The sequence below is a fragment of the Mesoplodon bidens genome (assembly GCF_964165515.1).
Source record: "Mesoplodon bidens genome assembly, chromosome: 6".
In the NCBI taxonomy this organism is placed as follows: Eukaryota; Metazoa; Chordata; class Mammalia; order Artiodactyla; family Ziphiidae; genus Mesoplodon; species Mesoplodon bidens.
Window position 1 is genome coordinate 82,065,028 of NC_138162.1, and position 27,123 is coordinate 82,092,150.

Below are 27,123 nucleotides of genomic sequence, written 5' to 3' on the forward strand. Positions count from 1 at the left end.
TCTCACTGACGGTTTCTGGAACAAAGGCTGACTCCATTTAATGCTGTATCTCACAAGGGGAGAAGGGGTTGAAGCAGTTAGATCCCATTTCCACCTTTCATAATAAACATGCAATTCCTAAATTAGCTTCTCAAATAGAAAGGTTCAATATTTACTCCTTTGCCTGAATTCTTTACTTGCTCCTTAGAACAATTACCTCATAGAGATGCCCACTCTGTATTATAAGATGATCTAAGTGGACAGCCCAGTATTTCATCTGTCATAGCACCATGGAGGAAGCCATTGTCCAGATGTCCTTGAGATCCCTGGAAACTCAGAATTCTGCACTTCTGGAGAGCCCAGAGATGCCAGGAGAAAAAGACATGTTTCAGGCCCAGGGTAGAGATGACTGGTGCCTAAATGATCTAATTGGAACATGAGCTGGTTTTTTGCATCTAAGAAGATTAATGTACCAGCTTAGCTAAGCAATGCCATATAGATGCAGGTGAAGAGAAGCAGAATCAATTTATAGGACACTGTAAAATAGATGCAAGCATGACCTCTTGTGGTAGAAGAGCCTATAGGTTGGGAAGGATCAGAAAACCTTTGGGCTGGAGGTGGCGAGGTTGTGCAGGGGGAGCTGCTTCTCTGTTGAATTCATATTAGAACCTTGGAACTTCTCTCTGGACCCCCTCCCCTGGAAGTATCCCCTTGGAGCTCAGTGCTCTGTCACCTATAGCATGTATCATAATTCATCCAAATTCCCTTTAATTAATAGCAGACAAGTACCATGTGATATATGCAAGGTCAGCCAGTCTTATGGCCTCTCAAGGTCACCATTTACAGAGCACCATATTATTTATTTATTTATTTTTAATTGAATACCTAGGGATGGGTCTTACTGAACAGGAAGAAAGTACGTTTTATTAAAATAGTAAGAAATAGGGAGATTGTCTAATGTGCATGTTAGGAATCAAATTGGCAGAAGTAGTATTATTTGAAGCAGTAGAATTAGAACGAGTTTAAGTCCGTAAGAAGAGGATGTCTTTCAGATGAATGGATAAAGAAGATGTGGCACATATATACAATGCAATATTACTCAGCCATAAAAAGAAACAAAATTGAGTTATTTGTAGTGAGGTAGATGGACCTAGAGTCTGTCATACAGAGTGAAGTAAGTCAGAAAGAGAAAAACAAATACCGTATGCTAAAGCATGTATATGGAATCTAAAAAAAAAAGATGCTACTGATGAACCTAGTGGTGAGGTAGTAATAAAGATGTAGATATAGAGAAAGGACTTGAGGACGTGGGGTGGGGCGAGGGAAGCTGGGGCAAAGTGAGAGTAGCATAGACATATATACATTACCAAATGTAAAATAGTTAGCTAGTGGGAAGCAGCTGCATAGCACAGGGAGAACAGCTTGGTGCTTTGCCGATAACCTAGAGGGGTGGGTTAGGGAGGGTAGGAGGGAGGCTCAAGAGGGAGGGGATATGGGGATATGTATACACATATGGCTGATTCACTTTGTTGTACAACAGAAACTAACACAGCATTGTGAAGCAATTATACTCCAATAAAGATGTATTAAAAAGAAAAAGAAGAGGATGTCTTTGTTGGCAAGCTATTTGGAGACATGAGAATGATGTAGGAATGATAAAGAGGAAGAGACTGTAGAGCTTTGGTATTCTCGAAGGGAGAGAGGGAGGAACTGAGGTGGAATTTGGAATGAGCTTGAGCTGATATCAGACAGTGAGATCATATGGGTAAAGATTGAGTTGTGAATAAAGGGAAATGCATTTAGCTTTCCAGCTTGAGAGCATTTTGTACATTGCATACTGAGATAAATGGTGAGTCAACTTTGCCTCCCCTTTTCCCCTGGTCATCATAGATATGGGAGGTGCGGGGAAGCCCTAGAAAGGGCAGGAGAGGAGAGTTAACACCCATTCTGTGTTAAGCAGGCACATACATTAAATTTTATCTTCATGACAACCCTTTAAGAGGAAGATCAGTAATCTTTTTAGAGTTGAGGGGATTGGGACTCAGAGAGGTTAGTTTCCCAAAGACAGCACAGATAATGAAAGGAGGCATTGAAATTCAAACTAAAAGGTGGCTGACTCCGATGAAAAATTGTTTGTTGTACTCTAACATATCACCCCAAGCCTATTCCTTCTGCCCACTTTTGCCACATCTCATTCTTGAGGTCTGACCTCAGAGGACACTGTCACAGTCTAAAGGTTAACAAACAGCCTTTCAGTTCCTTATTTTATTGGCATCAGTGGTTCTTTTAAGTAGTGATATTCTGAAGTGAGAGCATTCTCTCTCAGGTAGTCTCAGTTCTCTAAGTTCCTTCATCTCTTATTGTACTGGCCACATTTAGAAAAGATATTTTTGCGATTCACATATGGAATGATACATCTTTTCTTTAGGAATGTTTCAGTAGTTCAAATACGTCCTTGTTTTCAGGGAGCTCCCCTTTTTAAAACTGAGGAAAAATTGACTTACAACATTATATTCATTTCAGTTGTACAACGTAATGATTTGATATTTGTATATATTGCAAAATGGTCATCACAATAAGTCTAGTTAGCATCTGTTACTGTAGTGAGTGGCCTCATGTGTCTTATGGGTGAAAATGGGAAGATAATGAAAATATCCAAGTTTCTGGCTGGGGTAACTGGGTAGGTTGGTGGATCATTCCCTGAGATAGGAGGAACAAACAGGTTTGGAAGAACTTTTTTTTCTTAACGTTTATTTACTTATTTATTTATTTATTTTCTTATTAGTCATACTTTTTTTAAACATCTTTATTGGAGTATAATTGCTTTACGATGGTATGTTAGTTTCTGCTTTATAACAGTTATACATATACATATGTTCCCATATCTCTTCCCTCTTGCGTCTTCCTCCCTCCCACCCTCCCTATCCCACCCCTCTAGGTGTTCACAAAGCACTGAGCTGATCTCCCTGTGCTATGCGGCTGCTTCCCACTAGCTATCTATTTTATGTTTGGTAGTGTATATATGTCCATGCCACTCTCTCACTTTGTCCCAGCTTACCCTTCCCCCTCCCCATATCCTCAAGTCCATTCTCTAGTAGGTCTGTGTCTTTATTCCCATCTTACCCCTAGGTACTTCATGACATTTTTTTTTCTTAGATTCCATATATATGTGTTAGCATACGGTATTTGTCTTTCTCTTTCTGACTTGCTTCACTCTATAAGACAGACTCTAGGTCCATCCATCTCACTACAAATAACTCAATTTCGTTTCTTTTTATGGCTGAGTGATATTCCATTGTATATATGTGCCACATCTTCTTTATCCATTCATCTGATAATGGACACTTAGGTTGCTTCCATCTCCTGGCTATTGTAAACAGATCTGCAATGAACATTTTGGTACATGACTCTATTTTTTTTTTAGTTTCTGCTTTATAACAAAGTGAATCGGTTATACATACACATATGTTCCCATATCCCTTCCCTCTTGCGTCTCCCTCCCTCCCACTCTCCCTATCCCTCCCCTCTAGGTGGTCACAAAGCACCGAGCTGATCTCCCTGTGCTATGTGGCTGCTTCCCACTAGCTATCTACCTTATGTTTGGTAGTGTATATATGTCCATGCCTCTCTCTCGCTTTGTCACAGCTTACCCTTCCCCCTCCCCATATCCTCAAGTCCATTCTCAAGTAGGTCTGGGTTTTTATTCCTGTTTTACCCCTAGGTTCTTCATGACATTTTTTTTTTTCTTAAATTCCATATATATGTGTTAGCATACGGTATTTGTCTTTCTCTTTCTGACATACTTCACTCTGTATGACAGACTCTAGGTCTATCCACCTCATTACAAATAGCTCAATTTCGTTTCTTTTTATGGCTGAGTAATATTCCATTGTATATATGTGCCACATCTTCTTTATCCATTCATCTGATGATGGACACTTAGGTTGTTTCCATCTCTGGGCTATTGTAAATAGAGCAGCAATGAACATTTTGGTACATGACTCTTTTTGAATTATGGTTTTCTCAGGGTATATGCCCAGTAGTGGGATTGCTGCATTGTATGGTAGTTCTATTTGTAGTTTTTTAAGGAACCTCCATACTATTCTCCATTTTGGCTGTATCAATTCACATTCCCACCAGCAGTGCAGTAGTGGTTCCCTTTTCTCCACACCCTCTCGAGCATTTATTGTTTCTAGATTTTTTGATGATGGCCATTCTGACCGGTGTGAGATGATATCTCATTGTAGTTTTGATTTGCATTTCTCTAATGATTAATGATGTTGAGCATTCTTTCATGTGTTTGTTGGCAACCTGTATATCTTCTTTGGAGAAATGTCTATTTAGGTCTTCTGCCCATTTTTGGATTGCATTGTTTGTTTTTTTGTTATTGAGCTGCATGAGCTGCTTGTAAATTTTAGAGATTAATCCTTTGTCAGTTGCTGCATTTGCAAATATTTTCTCCCATTCTGAGGGTTGTCTTTTGGTCTTCTTTATGGTTTCTTTTGCTGTGCAAAAGCTTTGAAGTCTCATTAGGTCCCATTTGTTTATTTTTGTTTTTATTCCCATTTCTCTAGGAGGTGGGTCAAAAAGGACCTTGCTGTGGTTTATGTCATAGAGTATTCTGCCTATATTTTCCTTGAAGAGTTTGATAGTTTCTGGCCTTACATTTAGGTCTTTAATCCATTTTGAGCTTATTTTTGTGTATGGTATTAAGGAGTGTTCTAATCTCATACTTTTACATGTACCTATCCAGTTTTCCCAGCACCACTTATTGTAGAGGCTGTCTTTTCTCCACTGTATACTCTTGCCTCCTTTATCAAAGATAAGGTGACCATATGTGCGTGGGTTTATCTCTGGGCTTTCTATCCTGTTGCATTGGTCTATATTTCTGTATTTTTGCCAGTACCATACTGTTTTGATTACTGTAGCTTTGTAGTATAGAAGTCAGGGAGCCTGATTCCTCCAGCTCCGTTTTTTGTTCTCAAGATTGCTTTGGCTATTCACGGTCTTTTGTGTTTCCATACAAATTGTGAAATTTTTTGTTCTAGTTCTGTGAAAAATGCCAGTGGTAGTTTGATAGGGATTGCATTGAATCTGTAGATTGCTTTGGGTAGTAGAGTCATTTTCACAATGTTGATTCTTCCAATCCAAGAACATGGTATATCTCTCCATCTATTTGTATCATCTTTAATTTCTTTCATCAGTGTCTTATAATTTTCTGCATACAGGTCTTTTGTCTCCTTAGGTAGGTTTATTCCTAGATATTTTATTCTTTTTGTTGCAGTGGTAAATGGGAGTGTTTTCTTAATTTCACTTTCAGATTTTTTATCATTAGTGTATAGGAATGCCAGAGATTTCTGTGCATTAATTTTGTACCCTGCTACGTTACCAAATTCATTGATTAGCTCTAGTAGTTTTCTGGTAGCATCTTTAGGATTCTCTATGTATAGTATCATGTCATCTGCAAACAGTGACAGCTTTACTTCTTTTCCAATTTGGATTCCTTTCATTTCCTTTTCTTCTCTGATTGCTGTGGCTAAAACTTCCAAAACTATGCTGAATAAGAGTGGTGAGGGCTTCCCTGGTGGCGCAGTGGTTGAGAGTCCGCCTGCTGAAGCAGGGGACATGGGTTCGTGCCCCGGTCTGGGAAGATCCCACATGCCGCGGAGCGGCTGGGCCCATGAGCCATGGCTGCTAAGCCTGCGCGTCCGGAGCCTGTGCTCCACAACGGGAGAGTCCACAACAGTGAGAGGCCCACGTACTGCAAAAAAAAAAAAAAAAAAAAAAAAAGAGTGGTGAGAGTGGGCAACCTTGTCTTGTTCCTGATTGTAGTGGAAATGGTTTCAGTATTTCACCATTGAGGACGATGTTGGCTGTGGTTTTGTCATATATGGCCTTTATTATGATGAGGAAGGTTCCCTCTATGCCTACTTTCTGCAGGGTTTTTTTTTTTTTTTTTTTTTTTTGCAGTATGCGGGCCTCTCACTGTTGTGGCCTCTCCCGTTGCGGAGCACAGGCTCCGGACACGCAGGCTCAGCAGCCATGGCTCACGGGCCCAGCCGCTCCGCGGCATGTGGGATCTTCCCGGACCGGGGCACGAACCCATGTCCCCTGCATCGGCAGGCGGATTCTCAACCACTGCGCCACCAGGGAAGCCCTCTGCAGGGGTTTTATCATAAATGGGTGTTGAATTTTGTTGAAAGCTTTCTCTGCATTTATTGAGATGATCATATGGTTTTTCTCCTTCAGTTTGTTAATATGGTGTATCACGTTGATTGATTTGCGTATATGGAAGAATCCTTGCATTCCTGGAATAAACCCCACTTGATCATGGTGTATGATCCTTTTAATGTGCTGTTGGATTCTGTTTGCAAGTATTTTGTTGAGGATTTTTGCATCTATGTTCATCAGTGATATTGGCCTGTAGTTTTCTTTCTTTGTGACATCTTTGTCTGGTTTTGGTATTAGGGTGATGGTGGCCTCGTAGAATGAGTTTGGGAGTGTTCCTCCCTCTGCTATATTTTAGAAGAGTTTGAGAAGGATAGGTGTTAGCTCTTCTCTAAGTGTTTGATAGAATTTGCCTCTGAAGCCATCTGGTCCTGGGCTTTTGTTTGTTGGAAGATTTTTAATCACAGTTTCAATTTCATTACTTGTGATTAGTCTGTTCATATTTTCTATGTCTTCCTGATTCAGTCTTGGCAGGTTGTGTTTTTCTAAGAGTTTGTCCATTTCTTCCAGGTTGTCCATTTTATTGGCATAGAGTTGCTTATAATCGTCTGTTAGGATGCTTTGTACTCCTGGGGTGACTGTTGTGACTTCTCCTTTTTCATTTCTAATTTTATTGATTTGAGTCCTCTTCCTCTTTTTCTTGATGAGTCTGGCTAATGGTTTATCAATTTTGTTTATCTTCTCAAGGAACCAGCTCTTAGTTTAATTGATATTTGCTATTGTTTTCTTTGTTTCTATTTCATTTATTTCTGCTCTGATCTTTATGATTTCTTTCTTTCTGCTAACTTTGGGTTTTGTTTCTTCTTTTTTCTCTCATTCCTTTACGTGTAAGTTTAGATTGTTTACTTGAGTTTTTTCTTTTTTCTACTTTTGCTGGATCCCATAGGTTTTGGATTGTTGTGTTTTCATTGTCCTTTGTCTCTAGGTATTTTTTTATTTCCTCTGTGATCTCTTGGTTATTTAGTAACATCTCATTTAGCCTCCATGTATTTGTGTTTTTTTACAGTTTTTTTCCTGTAAGTGATATCTAGTCTCATAGCGCTGTGGTCAGAAAAGATGCTTGATATGATTTCAATTTTCTTAAATTTACTGAGGCTTGATTTGTGACCCAAGATATGATCTATCCTGGAGAATGTTCCATGTGCACATGAGAAGAAAGTGTAATCTGTTTTTGGGTGCAATGTCCTAGAAATATCAATTAAATCTATCTCATCTATTGTGTCATTTAAAGCTTGTGTTTCCTTATTAATTTTCTGTTTGGATGATCTGTCCATTTGGTGTAAGTGAGGTGTTAAAGTCCCCCACTATTATTGTGTTACTGTCGATTTCCTCTTTTAGAGCTGTTAGCAGTTGCCTTATTTATTGAGGTGCTCCTGTGTTGGGTGCATATATATTTATAATTGTTATATCTTCTTCTTGGATTGATATCTTGATCATTATGTAGTGTCCTTCCTTGTCTCTTGTAACATTCTTTATTTTAAAGTCTATTTTATCTGATATGAGTATTGCTACTCCAGCTTTCTTTGGATTTCCATTTGCATGGAATATCTTTTTCCATCCCCTCACTTTCAGTCTGAATGTGTCCCTAGGTCTGAAGTGGGTCTCTTGTAGACAGCATATAGATGGGTCTTGTTTTTGTATCCATTCAGCAATCCTGTGTCTTTTGGTTGGAGCATTTAATCTATTGACGTTTAAGGTAATTATTGATATGTATGTTCCTATTACCATTTTCTTAATTGTTTTGGGTTTGTTTTTGTAGGTCCTTTTCTTCTCTTGTGTTTCCCACTTAGAGAAGTTCCTTTAGCATTTGTTGTAGAGCTGGTTTGGTGGTGCTGAATTCTCTTAGCTTTTGCCTGTCTGTTAAGCTTCTGATTTCTCCATCAAATCTGAATGAGATCCTTGCTAGGTAGAGTAATCTTGGTTGTAGTTTCTTCTGTTTCCTCACTTCAGGTATATCATGCCACTCCCTTCTGGCTTGTAGAGTTTCTGCTGAGAAATCAGCTGTTGATCTTATAGGAGTTCCCGTGTATGTTATTTGTCATTTTTCCCTTGGTGCTTTCAATAATTTTTCTTTGTCTTTAATTTTTGCCAGTTTGATTGCTATGTGTCATGGTATGTTTTTCCTTGGGTTTATCCTGTATGGGACTCTCTGCGCTTCCTGGACTTGGGTGGCTATTTCCTTTCCCACGTTAAGGAACTTTTTGACTATAATCTCTTCAGATATTTTCTCGGGTCCTTTCTCTCTCTCTTCTCCTTCTGGGACCCCTATAATGCGAATGTTGTTGTGTTTAATGTTGTCCCAGAGGTCTCTTAAGCTGTTTTCATTTCTTTTCATTCTTTTTTCTTTATTCTGTTCCACAGCAGTGAATTCCACGATTTTGTCTTCCAGGTCACTTATCCGTTCTTCTGCCTTAGTTATTCTGCTATTGATTCCTTCTAGTGTATTTTCATTTCAGTTATTGTATTCCTTATCTCTGTTTGTTTGTTCTTTAATTCTTCCACTTCTATTAAACATTTCTTGCAGCTTCTCGATCTTTGCCTCCATTGTTTTTCCGAGGTCCTGGATCATCTTCACTATCAGTATTCTGAATTGTTTTTCTGGAAGATTGCCTATCTCCATTTCATTTAGTTGTTTTTCTGGGGTTTTGTCTTGTTCCTTCATCTGGTACATAGCCCTCTGCCTTTTCATCTTGTCTGTCTTTCTGTGAATGTGGTTTTTTGTTCCACAGGCTGCAGGATTGTAGTTCTTCTTGCTTCTCTGGGAGAACTTTTACAATGGACTGAGTTTAAGGTTCTTGTGGAACATCCAAGTGGAGTGAGATGTGTAACGGGTATTGGGCATATGATCTAGAATTCCCACCATTAGTGTCAGTTGTGGATCATGGCACAAAAGGCAAACAGAAGTTTTCTTTACAGAAACCAGCATGGTTAAAAAGGCAGTGTGGCATAATGAAAAGAACTCAGTCATGGGATTTAGACAGACTTGGATTTGAATCCTACCACATACTACCTGTGTGATATTAGACAACCACTCTGAGTCTTTTATGCATGGATGGGCACCAAAAAAAACTGTCTACTTCACAGCTTTTTGAGGGCCAGAGTTCACTGCCTAGGGTCCCATAGACAGGTAGAAGTTCATTCCCTCTACTGAAAATGAGAGGATCTGTGAAGGCTCAGCTCAGCTTCATTGTAATCTACATGCTTCCTAGCTTAGAACCGTATAACATCAGTTTTATAACTCTGGATCTGGGTTGGAGCAAAAGGAAAAGAAACTCGGAGGCGAGCAAAGCATTAGATGGAACTTGGCACGTCTGGTTGGAGAGAAGGAGGGTGGCCGGGGGCTGGATCTCAGCATGCACCACAAAAGTGCCAGGCTGGCTGCTATTCTTATAAAGTTGGTCGAGGTTTGTTTTGGGTGTTGTTAGCCATCTCACTCCTTGCTTCTCTCCCATGTCCTGAGCGTATCAGAATTTAAATGATGTCATTCCCTATCTTTCATCCACACTTGAAGCTTTCTTTTTTATTTATTTATTTATTTTTTTAATTTTTATTTTTTAATTTTTATTTTTTATTTTTTGCTTTATAACAAATTTAATCAGTTATACATATACATATGTTCCCATATCCCCTCCCTTTTGCGTCTCCCTCCCACCCTCCCTATCCCACCCCTCCAGGCGGTCACAAAGCACCGAGCTGATCTCCCTGTGCTATGCAGCTGTGAAGTTTTCTTTAACACTAAGGTATAAATGACTGATAACAGCTCAGAGAAAAGTAGAAATATACTCCTACTACTGTGGTACTACTTCCCCTTCACATACCCTCAGCAGGCACAGTTCACAAGTTATAGCTTCCTTTCCTACTAGTTCTGACTTCACGATTTTTTTTTTCAAAATAATGGTCTGACAGTTACTACAAACTAAAAAGGCTTACTAAGGATGATGAAACTCATTTACCGTCATGGGGATAGAATGTTGTCTTTCACAGTGAGTATTTATTTGTAGTGAGAAACACCAAAGGGATGGAACTCTAATATAATTTCAGGTGACACATACTTATAAAGGGGACATTTGCATGCAGAACTTTTTCTAGGGGCCTCTGTAATCCAGTCTCCCACTCCATCTATGTATAGTATTTGGCAAATAAGTTCCCAATAAATAAGTTCTAGACAAATAAATACATGAGTTGATTCCTAGCGACTGCATCATCAAAGCTTTCTCATAGATGTGTGTTGGTTTCTGTGGACTAGACCAGCTGCAGCATTCAAACAGAAATTAGAGTCTTGGTAGACAATGTGCAAGCATGGAACCTAGAGTTGGACAGGAATTTTCTGTGCTCATTTGAAACTTGGCTCTGACTGTGGTTTCTCTGTCACAGATTTTTGGGATGGGAGAGTGCTCCCACAGGGAAAGCCATGTGCGCTGACATGGAAACCGAATGGAACCTTGGCTAGGCTAGGAGTCGTTGCTATTTTAGTCACTTCCAGATGTCTGCTATTGGAGTTTTAAGGGAAAGGGAAAGATGTATGGTGTGTGGTGGGCCACAGGGTGGAAGGGGAGGAGGAGACCTCTTTTAAGCCTTTGTGTGTTTAAAACCACCCCTCAATATGCTACTGAGATGGATTGGATAAGGCTTTTAAAAATTGTGCACTTCAACAGTACCTCCTCTTTTGTTCACATGCTTCACTGCATATGTAGAAATAGATCAACTGAAGAAACCTTTGCGAAGTAATCAGGATTCCAAAAAAAGGGCTCTTACCCCCACTGGTTGTGATCTAATATTTATTAAGTACAGCCATTGAACATCTGCTGAATGACACATACACCAGGTGAGTTAGCTGCCCCAGAAGCTACTGTGCTAACCTAACAAGCTCACCAGATATTTGTTACATATCTACTTTCTCCTTTCATGTTATTTTGGAGGTGGCTTTTAATCCCAATACTGTCATTATGAATTAGAAAAAGAAGTCAGGTTGTAATGTTTATGTATGTGATGATGAGGCCCTTTGAAATCTTTTCAAAAGGAGTGTCTAGATCCTTTCCAGGAGGTCCTGGCACCCACTCTGAACCAATCCAGGGGTCCAGGGACTTCTTGTTTCTTTGTTTTGCTGGGTAGATATGGCATTAGTATGATACAAGTCCTGGTAGGCAAAGAAAGCATAGGAGAAACAGTATAGCACAGCGGTTAAGCATATAGATGTGAATTAGACAGACCCTGTTCAGGTTCAGACTCTGTCACGTACTAGCTATGTGAACATGGACAAGTTACTTAACTTCTTTAAAGCTCAGTTTCTTCATCTGTAACATAGGTGTAGAGCTATTTAGTCTTTTTCAGGTGGGGAAGTGGTGGTAAATAACAACCTCTACCTTGTCAACCCAGGTTGTGAGCTAACCAGAAATAAGACAAAGGGTTAGACAGGTGGAGGTCAACATGCCATCTTTATTATTGTTAAAGCTGATATTAAAGAATAGGGCATCTTTTTATGGGCAAGTGGGCTTCAGAGGCAGACCTTCCTACCCAGCAGTCCTAGACCAGGACAGGATGCCCCTCACAGGGACAGAGCACAGCATGGGATCTCAAAGGAGGAGGAAGAGTGGTGCCCCATCTCATCCCCATTCCTCACCCATGCTCTACTGTCAGATGAGTTTCTCCTCCCTGGGGTTAGTATGAGGCAGTGGAGAAGGGCTGGGAGTTTTACAGTTATGGTTCTTCTCTACATGGCAAGTAACAAGTGTAGAGGAAAATGATTGCCCCTAACGGTAGCCACTTCAAGAGGGTTCTTGTGAGGATTCTGTAAGAAGAAGTAAGGTGTTCAGCACATGCTACTGGCTCAAAAAAATTTATTGATTGATATTATTACTGCAATTATCTTCTCACTTCACAAAGCATAGTAGTTTTAAGTTATTGTCAGAGAGATGAAGTCAGAGAGAAGCTGGGGAAGTGGATATACAGTAATACAGAAACAATGCTGCCAAGCTAAGAGTGAAGAACACAGTGAATGAGAGAAGGAGAGAAAAATGAAGACTATTATAAGGGAAGCAACATCAAAATATGCAATGTTCTGTGTATAGAGAGTAGTTACTCAGGTGGCTTTGGAAGATGGTTATTCCAACCCTGGCAGATAATTTTTGGGAAACAGCATGTAATTTCATGAATAAACATGCTTGTTAGGGGATAATAGTCTTGATGAATGGAAGGTTGTGCATATTGGTTCCAATGTCATCTCACCTGCTCCTTGTTTTTGCTAAGTGTGAGCTGAGATGTGGCCTCTGTGGTTTATGGAGAACCAATCTAACTGTGGCTCAGGTGACTGGAAGTGGAAACCTGCCATGACACTTTGAGGAAGCACGTTTCAGATCCTCCCCCCAATATTAAGCAGGCTCTTAAAATTGTACATTTAATGACACCATGAAGTGTGTTTTGATGTTTCAATCAGTGGGCATTTCACGGTAATGGCTCCACAGCTGAGCAAGCCTATATTTGGTTAAAAATTTGGCCTATTTAGTAGTCCCCGAATTTCAAGTAAACCAAGAGGCTGTCAATCAATGTGGCAGCTGAAACAGTCACTCCATGAAGCAAAACAATAGGGCTCATGTCAGAGCCATCTCCCAAGTTTGAAAATTAATGTCATTTTGTTATTCCTCTTAGAAGTCGATCTTTTTTCTTTGAGTTGCTCTTCACAGCATCTGCTAAGTGACTTTGTTGTTGGATTTTAGGGGTTGGCTCAATATTCCGTCCTCTTTTATGGCTATTACGACAATAAACGAACAATTGGATGGATGAATTTCAGACTGCCACTATCCTATTTTCTGGTGGGGATCATGTGCATTGGATACAGCTTTCTGGTTGTCCTTAAAGAGTAAGTTTCATTGGTCTCTTGGGAAGCAAGCAGTGATTTCTGGAATCAAATGGAAAAATTAATTTGAGAATTGGATTTTTCTTTTTTCTGTTTCATGTCTAGAGAATGCAGAGTATTTAAGAGATAAAATGTGTTTTTAATACCTACACTAATGTTAGACTATTACATCTCCCAAACAAAAGGGTTGAACACAAGTGCAGGACTTTGATCATCTCACTGGGTCACAGTGATGGTTGCATGCCTATCCTGTGGTTAAGTATATTTTAAAATTGTGCTTTTTTGTACTTTAAGGTGTGAATCAATGTTTCAAACAAGACAGGGAAACAGCTGCTGACCCCTCTTTTTGCATACAGAGAGGTTTGTGACTTGCAGAATCAGCTCAATAGACAGAATCTGTTGTTCTCTGTTCATTAAAACAAACAAACAAACAAACCCAGAATAATCACTCATCCAAAAAATTTCAGCTGTGTAAGACAGCAAAAACAAATGCCCCTCAACGAGACCATCATGATCAACTATATAGTCATGTTTTATTTTTGAAGAGGATTTATTAGAGCATGGAAAAGAATTTCATTGGGGCACTGATGAAACTGCAGCTCATTTTTTCTCCCTGTCTGAAATATATTTTTAAAACCTCACTTGAAGACACTGCAGAAACCTGGCACAGTCATTTAGGGCTATAAATAATATGAATAATCCATCCTTTAGCTAATTTTCTGAACCAGTTTAGCAGGCCTTGAAACATCTCAATTAAAGTCTTCACCCTTTTATTTAACTATGCCCAAGGTAAATTGGCCTTTTGCTTCATTTCAGGGAAGGACCTCTACCTGAGGGTCCAAGTCCTCTTGAGCAGGAGCTTTCTGGAACAGTCTTTGGCATGCTTTGTGTCCTGTCCCTGCCAAACTTATTGGTTCCTCCGGAGAAAACTATTATGCTTAGTTTTTAAGCCCTTTCAGGACTTGAAAAAGGCCTTAATGGAGATCCCATATCCAAAATCTTTATCTAGTTGTCCAAGTGTAATCAGAGACCCTAAGTATGTAAAGTATCTGTCTACCTGATCAAGTACTACCACATTCCAAAAAATCTAAGATATTTCTAGTCTTTTGGCCATTTTGATTTGGCAGGACTAAAGTCAAGGGTACAGTTACATTACAGAGGCCTTGTGAGTATCGTTTCCCTATTGGTCCTTTAGTCTCCATAGTCACTGAAGAAGCATGTCTATGGATGTCCAAGTCCTCAGCTTCTTTTAGTGACTATGCAGAGGCTACATACCCTAGTGGGCTCTTGAGCCATTCTTCATGGAATCAAATACCAGCTCTAGCCCATTCTAAAAGAACTTTGATAAATTGTTCAACTGCTCTATTTTCCCTTTTCTAATAGAGGTGTAATAACACCTTGATGTTAGGATGGCTATGAGGACAAAATGAGTCAGTACATACAAACACTTAGAACATAGCTGGCATACGGTGATTGACAAATGTTAACTGTGTTATTAGGATTATAATTCATAGGCTTATTGAAAAACTAAACAAAGCCAACATGGTAGGAATTGAGGTCATATGATAGCCCCAGCAGTAGGGTAGTCACATATGGTTATGTAGTTATACATTAATAGATTTGCACATTTATTATAATAATTTTCTGGCAGATGAGTGTAAAGCATCTAGAACAGCATTATACAAAGAACTATAAGACCAGATACATATAATTTAAAATATTCTAGTAACTATATTAAACAAATACATAGGTGGAATATATTTTAATAATATATTTTATTTAACTCAATATATCAAAAGTATTCCTTCAACATATAATCAATCTAAAATTATTATTGAGATATTCTCTGTCTTTTTTGGTACTAAGTCTTTGAAATCTTATGTATGTTTCACACTAGTTGCATTTCAAGTGCTCAGTAACCACATATTGCTGGTGGCAAACTTATTAGCTAGTGCAGCTCTACAGGAAATGGCAGCTTTTCTTATTAGCTCAAAGATGCCATTTAGGATAGCTGTAAGGCACAAATTCTACATTTTCCCCCTCAAAGTCATCCATGTTATGCCACCCAAACCAGTCTGATTTTGGTCCCTCCCTCTGGCAGGGGACCTTTGGTTGTTCATTACCATATTGGCAAGTAGTTTAAGCTCACTGGCCTATATGGCAAGACAATTCCAAAGCTATTTATGACTCCTACCCCACTCCTAGCCCCGGGGGCAAGGCTTGGTAGAAGAACAGCTGATGAGATATAAACCATTGTTCAGAATCCTATATCATCTCTTTCCCCCACCACTGGCCCCAAACAAATACATTCTTGGAATAAACATGAGTGGCTTTATGGGATACATGACTCAAATCAAGGGAAACTAAAATTGAATACTGAAATCAACTAGGCAACTGGTGGACTTTGCCCTCTTGCCCATATTCTTTGTCTTCAGCATCCTCATCCATAAAAGGGAAGCAAATATCTATATTTGATTAATTAATAGGGAAATTGGAAGGAAAATTAGCTAGATATCCAAGAAAGCACTTTGAGATTTTAAGATAGGGTGACTAACTTTGTTGACCCAGGACTCTCCTGGCTTTAACATTGAGTCTTGTGCCCTGGAAACCTACTCAGTCCCTGGCAAAGCAAGACTTCCATCATTCCTTGCAAATTATATGTTGAGGTAGCTTCTCAAAGATATAGTTGTTCAAAAATATAACCCCCTTGAAAAAGGAGGAATTTTTGTTTAAGTATGTACACTTTTTTTCTCTACAGACAAGGAATGGAGCTGTACATGAAATATTCTATAGCTATCAGGGCCATCTCTTAGTAAAAATGTGTTGTTAGCAGAAGTTGTCTTCAATATCCTTCCTCCCTTTCTTCACTCCCTTTTAGTATTTCACTCCCTTTCTTGTCAATTCCACATGCTAGATGTTCCCTGTTTGCTTGTCCGGCTAGAGCTCCCTTCTCTCAATTGAAGGCTGTCTACAGCTACAAAATCTTGCCTGTGATAAAGCTCCATTCAAGACTTATCTGTCAAGTGGTCAGTTTTACTTGAGGCCCTGCCCTTTGCTCAGTGACAGTGTAAAAAGGGGTGATGGCATCTTAATCAAAAAAATCATTTTCTCCCTAGGTTAATCCATTGGAAATGTTTGATTTCAACCCTTTTTTGACCTACAAAAAGGCACTTTGTATGGTTCAACATATCTCATGGTATCCTAGCTTGGGTACCAGAATGAAGTCAGAAAACCTAAGCCCTTAACCCACCCCTGTGGTTTACTTCTGTATAATGGCCAGCAAATCACTTGATAATTTTATCCTTCAGCTTCCCCAACTGTAAAAAGAGAATAATATTAACTACTGTGACCTCTTGTTAAGTTTTTGAGAAGGACAAATATGATAATATACATCAATACCATTTGCAAAGGGTAAAGTGGTAGACTGATGTAAGGAATAATTATTTTGGGTTATTTTTCAAACACATTAGCCCATCTGAAATATATAAACCTCTGTAAGGAATAGGACTAAACAGTGGGGGAATTTAGATGACCTTAGAGATACCTGCCAAACTACATTGTCAGCTTTATGTCACTGTACTCCTTTCTTTTTTCAGTTCCACATCACTGCAATATTTAAAAAACTAAAACCTTGTGGGACCATTTTATAATATATATCATATAATATTTTAATTTTGCACTTTATAGTGGTAGGGGAAAAAAAGGAAGTGGAGTCAGTGGAATATAGATCTTTAACCACTGAAGTAAGTAAATGTACTTTAAACTGTCCAAGCAAAAAAAAAAAAAATTAAAACATCACTGATTAGAATATGTGTAACCACTTGCTATTAAAGTTGTATAAACATCTCGATTTTTGGTCAAGAGTTGTCGAGTATGGAAAAATTCCATGCATTCAGTGTAATCACTCTTTGGAAGGAGATTCTAAGGGGAATTGAAATCTGTGAAGGAGTTTCCTGATCTGACCTGGGTTAATCCATCCCTAGGCTTCACAGGGTCTGGAAACCAACTAAAATTGTGTATAACAGTTTGAGTCTATACATATGTTTTTCCTGATGAGGGGCCTGGTGGTTTTCATCGGATTTCTAAAGAGATCCTTATCCCACAAAAGTTTCAGAGCCTTGTATATGACCCTAGGAAAACAGTTTAGGAAAAGGAATAAAAAATACGTAATTTTATATAACCTGTTTAATTGTTAAAATCATCAATGGTTAGTAGTCTTTTAATCTAAGGAGTAGAAAATGAACAGCTTAAAAAATTAAAACAAAAAAATTTTTTAAATAAACTTTTATTTTCTGGTTATTAGAACAAACTTGTTTGAAAGTATATGTCGTTTAGATATTGCTTCTCCAATTTCCTTATAATTATGATGTTTTGCTATTCCCTAACCTCCCCCTTTCTGCTTGTATTCTGGCTGCTGGATTAAACTTCCTGTTTGTACAGGATGACCAAAAATATTGGTGATGACGGAGGTGGTGACGACAACACCTTCAACTTCAGCTGGAAGGTGTTCACCAGCTGGGACTTCCTGATTGGCAATCCTGAAACAGCAGACAACAAATTCAATTCTATCACAATGAACTTTAAGGTAAAAACACCAACTTCAAGAGCCTTTTCTTGGTATTTCTAAGAGTAAAATTGGAGCCATTCCAAATGGTCTAGGTGGCAAAGGATCTTGACAATTAAAAGAAAGATTAACTCATCATTTCTTCCTACCAGGATCTGGGCAGGGTTCTGATTATGACTGGAAAATGATTGATGACCCATGACAACATTACCTCTCTCTAAATTTGGTAATAAAACAATGCCATTGGCTTGAAACAGCCAACCATTAGTAATCAGAATCAGATATTTTAAATAATAGAACAATGCTCGCTAATTATTTACAGGAATACATTAGCCCAATATTTTAAATGACTCGAAAGTATTATTTTGTAGTTGTTTTAAAAAACTGTACTAGAAGAGACTTCAGAATGAAGGCTATCCTAGTAAATATTAACTCAACCAGAATTTGTTTGTAAGAATTCTTCCTTCTCTCTCTTACTTTTTCTCACTTGCTGGCAATATTCACCTGGTTTGTGGAATCCCAGATTCAGTTTACATTTTCATTCCTCACTTTCTGATGTTTGCAGAAACAATTCCTGAGTTCATGATACTTTTTGTAGCTCAGATATTTCTTTTTTCTTTCTGTTTTGCCTGGGTACAGGAAGCTATAATAGAAGAAAGAGCAGCCCAAGTAGAAGAAAACGTCCACTTGATCAGATTCCTGAGGTTTCTTGCTAACTTCTTCGTGTTTCTAACACTTGGCGGGAGTGGATACCTCATCTTTTGGGCTGTGAAGCGATCCCAGGAATTTGCGCAGCAAGATCCTGACACCCTTGGGTGGTGGGAAAAAAATGAAGTTCGTCTCTGCATGCTTTTTATGTGCTTAGAATCTGACATTTGAGATTTTGTGGGTTGTGCTTCAATGTTGGGACATGAAATATGGCCGCTCTTTACCTATCTCTGTCATCCTGACCTGAGAGTGAACCAACCTCAGCACACATGTCCCTATTCCAGCCTTACTTCCAAATCTGTCTACTGTCTGTTTTTCTCTTTGTGACATTAGGGAAAGGTAGAGTTGGAAGAGAGATTAGAGCACATATTCCAACCAGTACATTTTATAGACAGAGATAATGAATCTCAGATTAGGTGATGTGTTCATGGTCTCAGAACCATGGAGAACAATGAGAGTTAAAATTTAGGAATCTTGATTTCAAGCTCAGCACTCTTTCCATGACCCTATGTTGCTTTCTCTGCAGGTCCTGCATCTATCTTTGAAAGATCCAATTGTCCCCTGAATTCTTTGAAGCAGCAATGATAAATCCCTGGGTTCTTATGTTTATTTCACTGGAAACATTCAGATTGCCTCCCCCACTTTGGGCAGGACTGGGCCTCTCTCTGTTTTTCACTAGCAGCCTAACTGCTCCACCTCCTCTCCTTACCCTATTACCTCCTCCTCCAAATGCTATTCAAATGAGGAAGGCCTGCTCTTTGAGAGGAATTAAATATTATGATTGTGATTTGTCTTCAGGGTATCTGCCCATTTAGCAGGTCCAAGAAAAGAGGTCAGAGGTAGATATTTAGAATCAGGAAATCACTGGTCATGTGTTGTTTCTTGGGTCTGTTCCCTTTCATAAAATGTTCTAGAATACAATGTGGCATCATTTTGAACTTGCGCATTTTCAGTGTGTGGAGATTTAGGCAGTGGGAAGTGTAGATTTCCCACACTGAAACTTCTGCAGAGTCTTGTAGACCAAACAAATTATGAAAGTCTTCATAAGCATAGAATTTCCTAGAAGAATCTTGCACAGAAAATGGTATAACCTACTTAAAACAAAAGGCTCCAAACAAAAACATTCTAGGTATTTCAGAAGCAGTAACACTGAAGATGGGAGACCATGTATTTAAGAGCCTATGATGACATAGACATTTCATGGAAACCTGTAAAACAGAGAGTCATTAGGTGGAGTTATTTTACTTATTTAAAACAAAGGGGAACCTCACAGCATTACTAAGTTTGCTTTCAAAATTATCCTTGCAGTTATGATAGCATTTATAGGCAAAATTATCATGCCACTTTGGTCCATGGTTTGTACTGATCATATTTTTGTATTAATAAACCACAGAAAAGGAGGGATAATTGATTATCATCAAAAGGGTCACTCTTTGTAAGTACATGTTTAATATCCATCTTAGTGGACCCCTGATTCCTAGGGGCCAACAAAGGTAATAATGGGAATTCGTGAAAAGCTTTACAAATTTGATGAAACAGAATTTAAATTTACCTTATATAAGATTGCATAGCTCTGCCAAGTTTTTACTTTAGGCTGAAATTATATCAGGCTGATTTTATGTTATGTCATGCTGACTTTTAGCTCCTGCTGGTCATACTTATACAATGTTCTTAGTCAAAAGGGAAAAACATATTGACAATTATTTTCTCAATATAGTTTGGTAGTTCTAATCATTCAAAACATGGAGTCTACCAGGTGGAAATGGGAAATGTTAAACAGTGACAGTTTGAGCCAGGTATTCAGGTAAAAACATTGCCAGAGTCACCTGGAACCTTTTTTTTTTTTTTTTTTTTTGCGGTATGCGGGCCTCTCACTGCTATGGCCTCTCCCGTTGCGGAGAACAGGCTCCAGACGCACAGGCTCAGTGGCCATGGCTCACGGGCCCAGCCACTCCGCGGCATGTGGGATCTTTCCGGACTGGGGCACGAACCCGTGTCCCCTGCATCGGCAGGTGGACTCTCAACCACTGCGCCACCAGGGAAGCCCTGGAACCTTTTTTTAAAACTTTATTTAAAGGTTTTTTTCCCCCATTATAAAAGTAGTACATGCTCTGTATTCTTTTCCTTGACTTAATTTAGCCTAATAATATAATCATAAGTGTGCCAATCAATCTGGAGATAAGGGCCACAGATTTCCAGCTTGTCATATTTTCATTCTCTCTCTCTCTCTCTTTCATAATTCTCTTACCTTTGGCATTATAAGCCAGTTCTTCATTTTTGAAACTTTTCTGCCTTGGCTTTGATGACATTACGCCATGTATTCTCCTTTGTTTTTTTCTGAACGTTCTCTCTGTTTTCTTTGATAAAGTCAATTCTGTTTTCTTTCTTTCTTTTTTTCTTTTTGCCCCTTTTAGTTTGCATCCTTGCAAACTCAGTATTTAGTCCTGGGCCCATCTCAAGGAATTCATCCATTCTAACTGATTAAACTAGCCCATGTGCTGATGACTGCCCAATTAGTATTTCCAATTTGGACCTCATTCCTCAAGCAGATCATTTTCCATTTCCTTTGGAAATCTTGTTGTGAAGTGCAGAATCAGTTACCATGTATAACAGTAAATGTTCTCTGCATAGAAAGTAATGTAAATCGCATCCCTCATTATACTAGGAAACACTATTATTACTGGCACATCTACAAGCTCACACACATGTACGTCTTGAAAATATGAGTTGAATATTGTCTCTGTTGTTTTAACAAGATCAAATTTTAAAAATGCATGAAATAATTTTAGTCTTACAAAATATCAAAGGAATCTAGCTGGAATCTTGCAAATTTGTAGGAAAGCATTAATTTTTAAACACCAATTAACTTGGTTCACCCCTGTGTCTTCTTGTAGATGAACATGGTCATGTCCCTCCTGGGGATGTTCTGTCCAACATTGTTTGACTTATTTGCTGAATTGGAAGACTACCATCCCCTCATCGCTCTGAAATGGCTCCTGGGACGCATTTTTGCTCTTCTTTTAGGCAACTTGTATGTATTTATTCTTGCCTTGATGGATGAGATTAACAACAAGGTAAATCTTGTGTCTGGATTGTCCTTGCCATCAGCATGTTGTTAGATTCCCAGTCTCAAAATTGCCAGAAATGCCTTTGAAATCTCTGTTGTCTTCATTTTTGTTTCCATTCCTCTGCTTTCTAGATTGAAGAGGAGAAGCTAGTAAAGGCCAATATTACCCTATGGGAAGCCAACATGATCAAGGCCTACAATGCATCACTCACTGGAAATACCACTGGGCCACCCTTTTTTGTGCACCCTGCAGATGTACCTCGAGGACCCTGCTGGGAAACAATGGTGGGGCAGGTAATGTCACAAACAGAAGTGCATAACAGTTAATGGATTAAAAAAGAGCAGGGTCACTATTTCTTCCATAAGCGTGGCCTGTTTTTTATTGCTTATTAATGAAAATAGCTGAGACTTATTGACTGTTCACCATATGCTGGCTGTGAATTTCATATATATTATCTCTTGTAGTCCTCACATGCATCCATTCGGGTAAGTAGTACATTTACACCCCTTTTACAGTTGCATGTAAAGGAAGGATATTTTAAAATGGTCTGAGAAAATGTTTACTGTCTATCTGTGTTATAATAAAACACCCAGATTTAGATACAACCCAAGTAAATATTTAAGTGGGACTCTAGTTAGTGTTACCTTTTTTTTTTTTTTTTTTGCGGTATGTGGGCCTCTCACTGTTGTGGCCTCTCCCCTTGCGGAGCACAGGCTCCGGACGTGCAGGCTCAGCGGCCATGGGTCACGGGCCCAGCCACACCGCGGCATGTGGGATCCTCCCAGACTGGGGCACGAACTCTTGTCCCCTGTATCGACAGGCAGACTCTCAACCACTGCACCACCAGGGAAGCCCCAGTGTTACCTTTTTTCCATAAAAAAAAGAAAAGATTCTTTTGGGAACATACACTAATACTCATTTCAATAATGTTAATTTTTGTCAAATAATTGCCCCTTAAGCATGAAAGGAAATACTATTTTAGGTTTGTTGTTTTCAGATGACTGTATAAATGACCCCAGTCCAAGACTAGTGGTATTTTAGCAGATAAAAGAGATAATGTTTCATATGGCTTTCTGTTCAATAAAGGGAAACCAAACCAAACAAAAACAAAAAACCTACTTCAGGTCTCTTATTTCTATACATATCCAATTTATATTTTGAAAAGCCTTTAATTTTATCTCATTAGAATTGACATTCCTCATGTGCACTTCATAAACTGATTTTGAACTTTGGTTCATCCTTGATGGACAGACATTTTAAAATATGTCATAGTGCTTCTGTCTGTCAGACAACAGTTCAGTTTCAGCAATAATGTGGTCTTTGGGAAATTATTTGAAATAATTTTTTACTGTGTACTTATTTTTTTGTAAGATAAATGGAAAATTGAAAGTTAGCATTAGTCTTATGAAGCTAATTTAAACAAATACAGATATCATTAGATGCCCTCAGCTTCAGATACTCATCTGACTTAAGCCACTCATCTGTGATTTCAATTGTGGGAAAAAGTAAGGAAAATGGATATAATGCTAGACAGACATCACTGAAGACCAAGTCCAAAATGTATGATATAAGTAAGAATTCTATTTTATATTTTAGGCTTTTAGGGACCAGATAAACCCTTCCCTTTCCAGTTACATGTTATTAAATAATTGATTTTCAGACAAGCACATTTCATACACATTTACAGGAACATACTATGTATGCAATAATAAACTAAATGAAACCTGCCTGCACTTGGTAGAGAGATGCTTGTGATACATGATGTGGTAGACAGAATAATAACCCCTCAAAAACGTCCATGTTCTAATCCCTGGAAACTGTGAATATGTTACCTTACACAGTAAAATGGACTTTACCAATGTGATTAAGTTAAAGATCTGGGGATAGGAAAAATATCTTGGATTATGCGGTGAGCCTAACAAAATCACACATGCTTATAAATGGGAGACAAGAGTCAGTCAGAAAAACTGGCTGTGACAGTGGAACCAGAGGTTGGAGAGATGCCCTTTAAAGGTGGCGGTAGGGGTCCATGAGCCAAGGAATGCAGGTGGCCTCTGGAAGCTGGAAAAGGCAAGGACACAGATTTCGCCCTGATGCCTGCACCTTAATTTTAGGCTTCTGAACTCCAGAACAGTTTATGTTTATGTTGTTTTAAGCCACTAATTTTGTGGTAATTTCTTACAGCAGCAATAGGAAGTGAATACACAGGAGTATATGGGTTTCCATGTTTTAAAACTTCTTGAAGCAAAATCTGGTCACGGCACTTAACACAAGTCTGTTTTATCACATCTAGGCTGCTCCCTAAATCTTCAGCAAGAGTTGAGAGAAGTGGAAAAATATAAAGTGTAGTTTTCACAAACTCAAAGAGTTTGAGATATTCTCTTATGTACATCCCAGAATGCAGACTGGCATGAGGGCTAAGCAACCTACCCTTTACCAGGCAAACACCTGTTAAACAAGATTAATAGAGCTAAGTATAAAGAATAAGGTGGAAGCTGCTCACTTCTGAGGCAGAGGCAGCAATTTATTAGACATGAATGTCATGCAATCTAGAATACTTATTTTCTGATTATGCAGAAGCTTCTGGGATGCTCCCACACACACTGAATTAAAATAAAGAAAAAATTATTTAATTCTTCTTCTTGGGAGCCCTTGTACCATGCCGCTTGTCTTGTCCTTTTTTTTTTTTTTTTTTTTTTAAATCCTGTCTCTATCTAGTGGTTTTCCTTGCTTCATCATCTTTTCTAACTGCCATTTGTAGTTGGGTTTCCCTTTTCTCTTTCACCTTCCTTTCTCTAAATGAACATTCAGCGCTTGTGGGAAAGTCTGCAGGAGCGGCAGGAGGGAAGGGCTGTGGTTCTGAAACATTTATTTTACCCACTTTTAAAACAAAGTGATTCCAGAAGAAATAGTAAAAGGCAGCTGCTTTGCACGGAATGTTGGAGATATAACCCCAAAGATTTGTTCATTTTTCTATGAGAACATTCCAGATATTTTCTCTTCTTCTCCATGGGTGCCCTCTGCTCTGTTTTTCCTGAAGGATACTGTGGGACTTGATCTCTTTTTGAATTTGAATACAGGAATTTGGTGGCTCCTTTATCTCTCCAGGGAATCTCAAGATGTAGTCACTTAGTCTCATCTCCAGTGACATTTGATAGGTAGGCAGCAGAGCCATTCTTGGGGGACCGCTCTTTGAAGCTATATACTTAGGTCTGCATTTTGGCAAAGGAGAGAAAGCAGACAACAGCTGAAGATAATGACAATAATAGCTCACATTTATCGAATGCTTCTTGTGTGCCAAGCATTACCTCCTTGAATTTTTAAATTACCCTCTGAGATAAGTTATATCATTATCCCCATTTTATAGATGAGGAGACTATGACTTAGAAAGGTAAAATAATTTGCTCGAGACCTTAAAGAAAATCAATGACAGGAGCCCAAAGTTTACCTACAGTCTGATTAGAGTTTGTGTCCTTCTGCATAGTGAACCGTCCTCCAGAAACATAATTAGCATCAACACATACTCCCAGACTCCTGCCATGGAATATCTGCTGTCTGTGGCCCTTTGTGATGCCCCGTCTCTATTATTTTCCCTTCACTTGCTAATGAGCCTCTTAGGTTTACTGATCAAATACATGTCAGGAGAGTAAAGTGTGAGGTGTGGAGTGCAGTGCTCTGCAGAAGGCCTGTGTGGAGGCCATGCTCCCATCCTAGCACACTAGGAACTGGAATTGGATGGTGTTCCCTTGGTGGGCTGGACCACCATTTTTGGAATTTCCTTTCTTATAAAGCAGTGTATCCCTTTTATGGTATGTTAATAAATATTTTGACATTTTAATATAATGTTTGAATCCTCTTCTGCTATTTTATGTGAAAGTTAGGACATTGCTTAGGAACAATATTTTATTTCAACCATTGGGATGAGGATGCTTAGGAGGATGTGGAGGACTTCAAAACAACTCTGAAATATTTTCTTACTGAGGAAGTCTTCCCAGCCTGGTGGTGGAAACCTAAAAATATCCCTCACAGCCTACTTCTAATTGACGCTAGTTATTAGAATCTGAACTCAAATTGCCTGGGGAATGAAAAGGAGAATAAGAGTAGGGAAGAGAAAAGTTATGTTCAGAGAGAACCGCAGGAATTTACTATCACTCAATTGCTCACTCCATATTTATTGAGTGCAGGCTAAGTGTCAGGTATTGTGCTAGATACTGGCGGTGCAATGGGGAACAAAGGTGGACCCGGTCTCTGCCCTTGTGACAATTACAATCTCGTGACAATTACAATCTCTTGGGAACAAAGCCATTAATTAAATAATTATACAACATTTGCAAATTTACAATGGCAACAAAGCACTACCAGAATGCAATGCATGCAGCCAGAGAAGCTTGCCCCTAGTCATCGAGGTGAGGGACTTCCCTAAGTTAGTGATGCTGTAGTGATGCATATTAGTTGGTGTAAACTGAGTCAAGAGGTGAAGTAAGATTGAGTAGCATGAAGACCACATGTAAAGACCCTATGGCCTAAAGAAGTATGGACTTTGAGGGTATGAAAGAAAGCCAGTGGGACTGGAGTAGAGAAGACAAAGAAAAATATGGAGAGCTAGACAGGAATCAGATTATACAGACACATGGATTATGCAGAAACCTCACACTCACCTTTTTACTCCAGCTGTTGCTGCAGCAAACGACTGCATGCAGCTGTTACAAGACAGTATCTCAACTGAGTTGTATACAGATTCTCACCTTTACCCTGCTTCTCTGCTGTCACCAAGTGGGACGTTAATACCACATGGGGCCGTCCCTGACTGATGGGAATGGGAGCTGGTGGAGCAATACTTCACTCTTCTGTCTCTTGGGTGGACAGTTCTGAGACTTATTCTATATGGCTACTCAGAGGGTCCCCAGAAGAATCAAGACCCAGTTGCCCCAGTAGTGACAGCTTTTAACACTCTCTTGGGTAAAGGTTTTCTCTCCTTTCCTGTTTCATTCTTTTCCATCTCCACTCCTGTTCTTTGATAGCATTTCCCAAAATATACTACTGGCTCATAGGCACTACTTTTGATGGGAACTAATGCCAAAATAATTTTTTTACACTTATAGATTAAAGTTTTCAGTATAATTTTTTTAGCTTTTAATATATTTATATTATAGTTAACTACTGTTTATGGCAGATGTTATACACCTTCTATTTACAATAATAGGAGTTATTTTTTAAAAATAAAGTATATTAAAGTTAAAAGAAATATTAGGTAAATAATATTTCAGATAGTACTTGGACATGGCAAGAATCGTGAAGGTGGTACATGACTACTTGGAGTTTAGGAAGCACTGCTCTGAAGTATGGGACTGGAAATTAACCAGATAACTGCTAGTCAAATGGGCCTTGCCCTGTGATGTGATTCTTTCTCACTAGTTATTTTAGAGGTGAGGTTATATAGGTAGCTGGAAATAAAAAACCAGAAGACTTCTTTTATTATAGAAGAACACTGTATTTCTGGAAAAATATGTCTTATTAGATATTCCATGTCTTCAATCTTAGGGCACGAATTATTGGGAAGGAGCAGAAAGGAAAGAGCAGAAGAGAACGATCATAATGAAAATTTATAATTATATGTCTACTCTTATATTTATTGCCTATTGTTATAAGTTCCATGAGGAAATAGTGAACTTCCCCTCTAACTCACAGCATACACATTTTGCACGTAACTTCAAGTCCACACC

The 27,123-nt window shown here is 38.8% G+C and overlaps 1 protein-coding gene across 1 annotated transcript in view; it reads left to right on the forward strand.

Moving 5' to 3' along the window:
* TMC1 (transmembrane channel like 1) overlaps positions 1-27,123 on the forward strand; it is a 396,715-nt gene that overhangs the window by 339,285 nt on the left and 30,307 nt on the right. Inside the window, exons 14-18 of the mRNA XM_081237467.1 lie at positions 12,921-13,063; positions 17,501-17,645; positions 18,264-18,458; positions 21,227-21,406; positions 21,532-21,693. Of these exons, the coding sequence (XP_081093593.1) occupies positions 12,921-13,063; positions 17,501-17,645; positions 18,264-18,458; positions 21,227-21,406; positions 21,532-21,693 (825 nt within the window). The remainder of the gene's footprint in view (positions 1-12,920; positions 13,064-17,500; positions 17,646-18,263; positions 18,459-21,226; positions 21,407-21,531; positions 21,694-27,123) is intronic.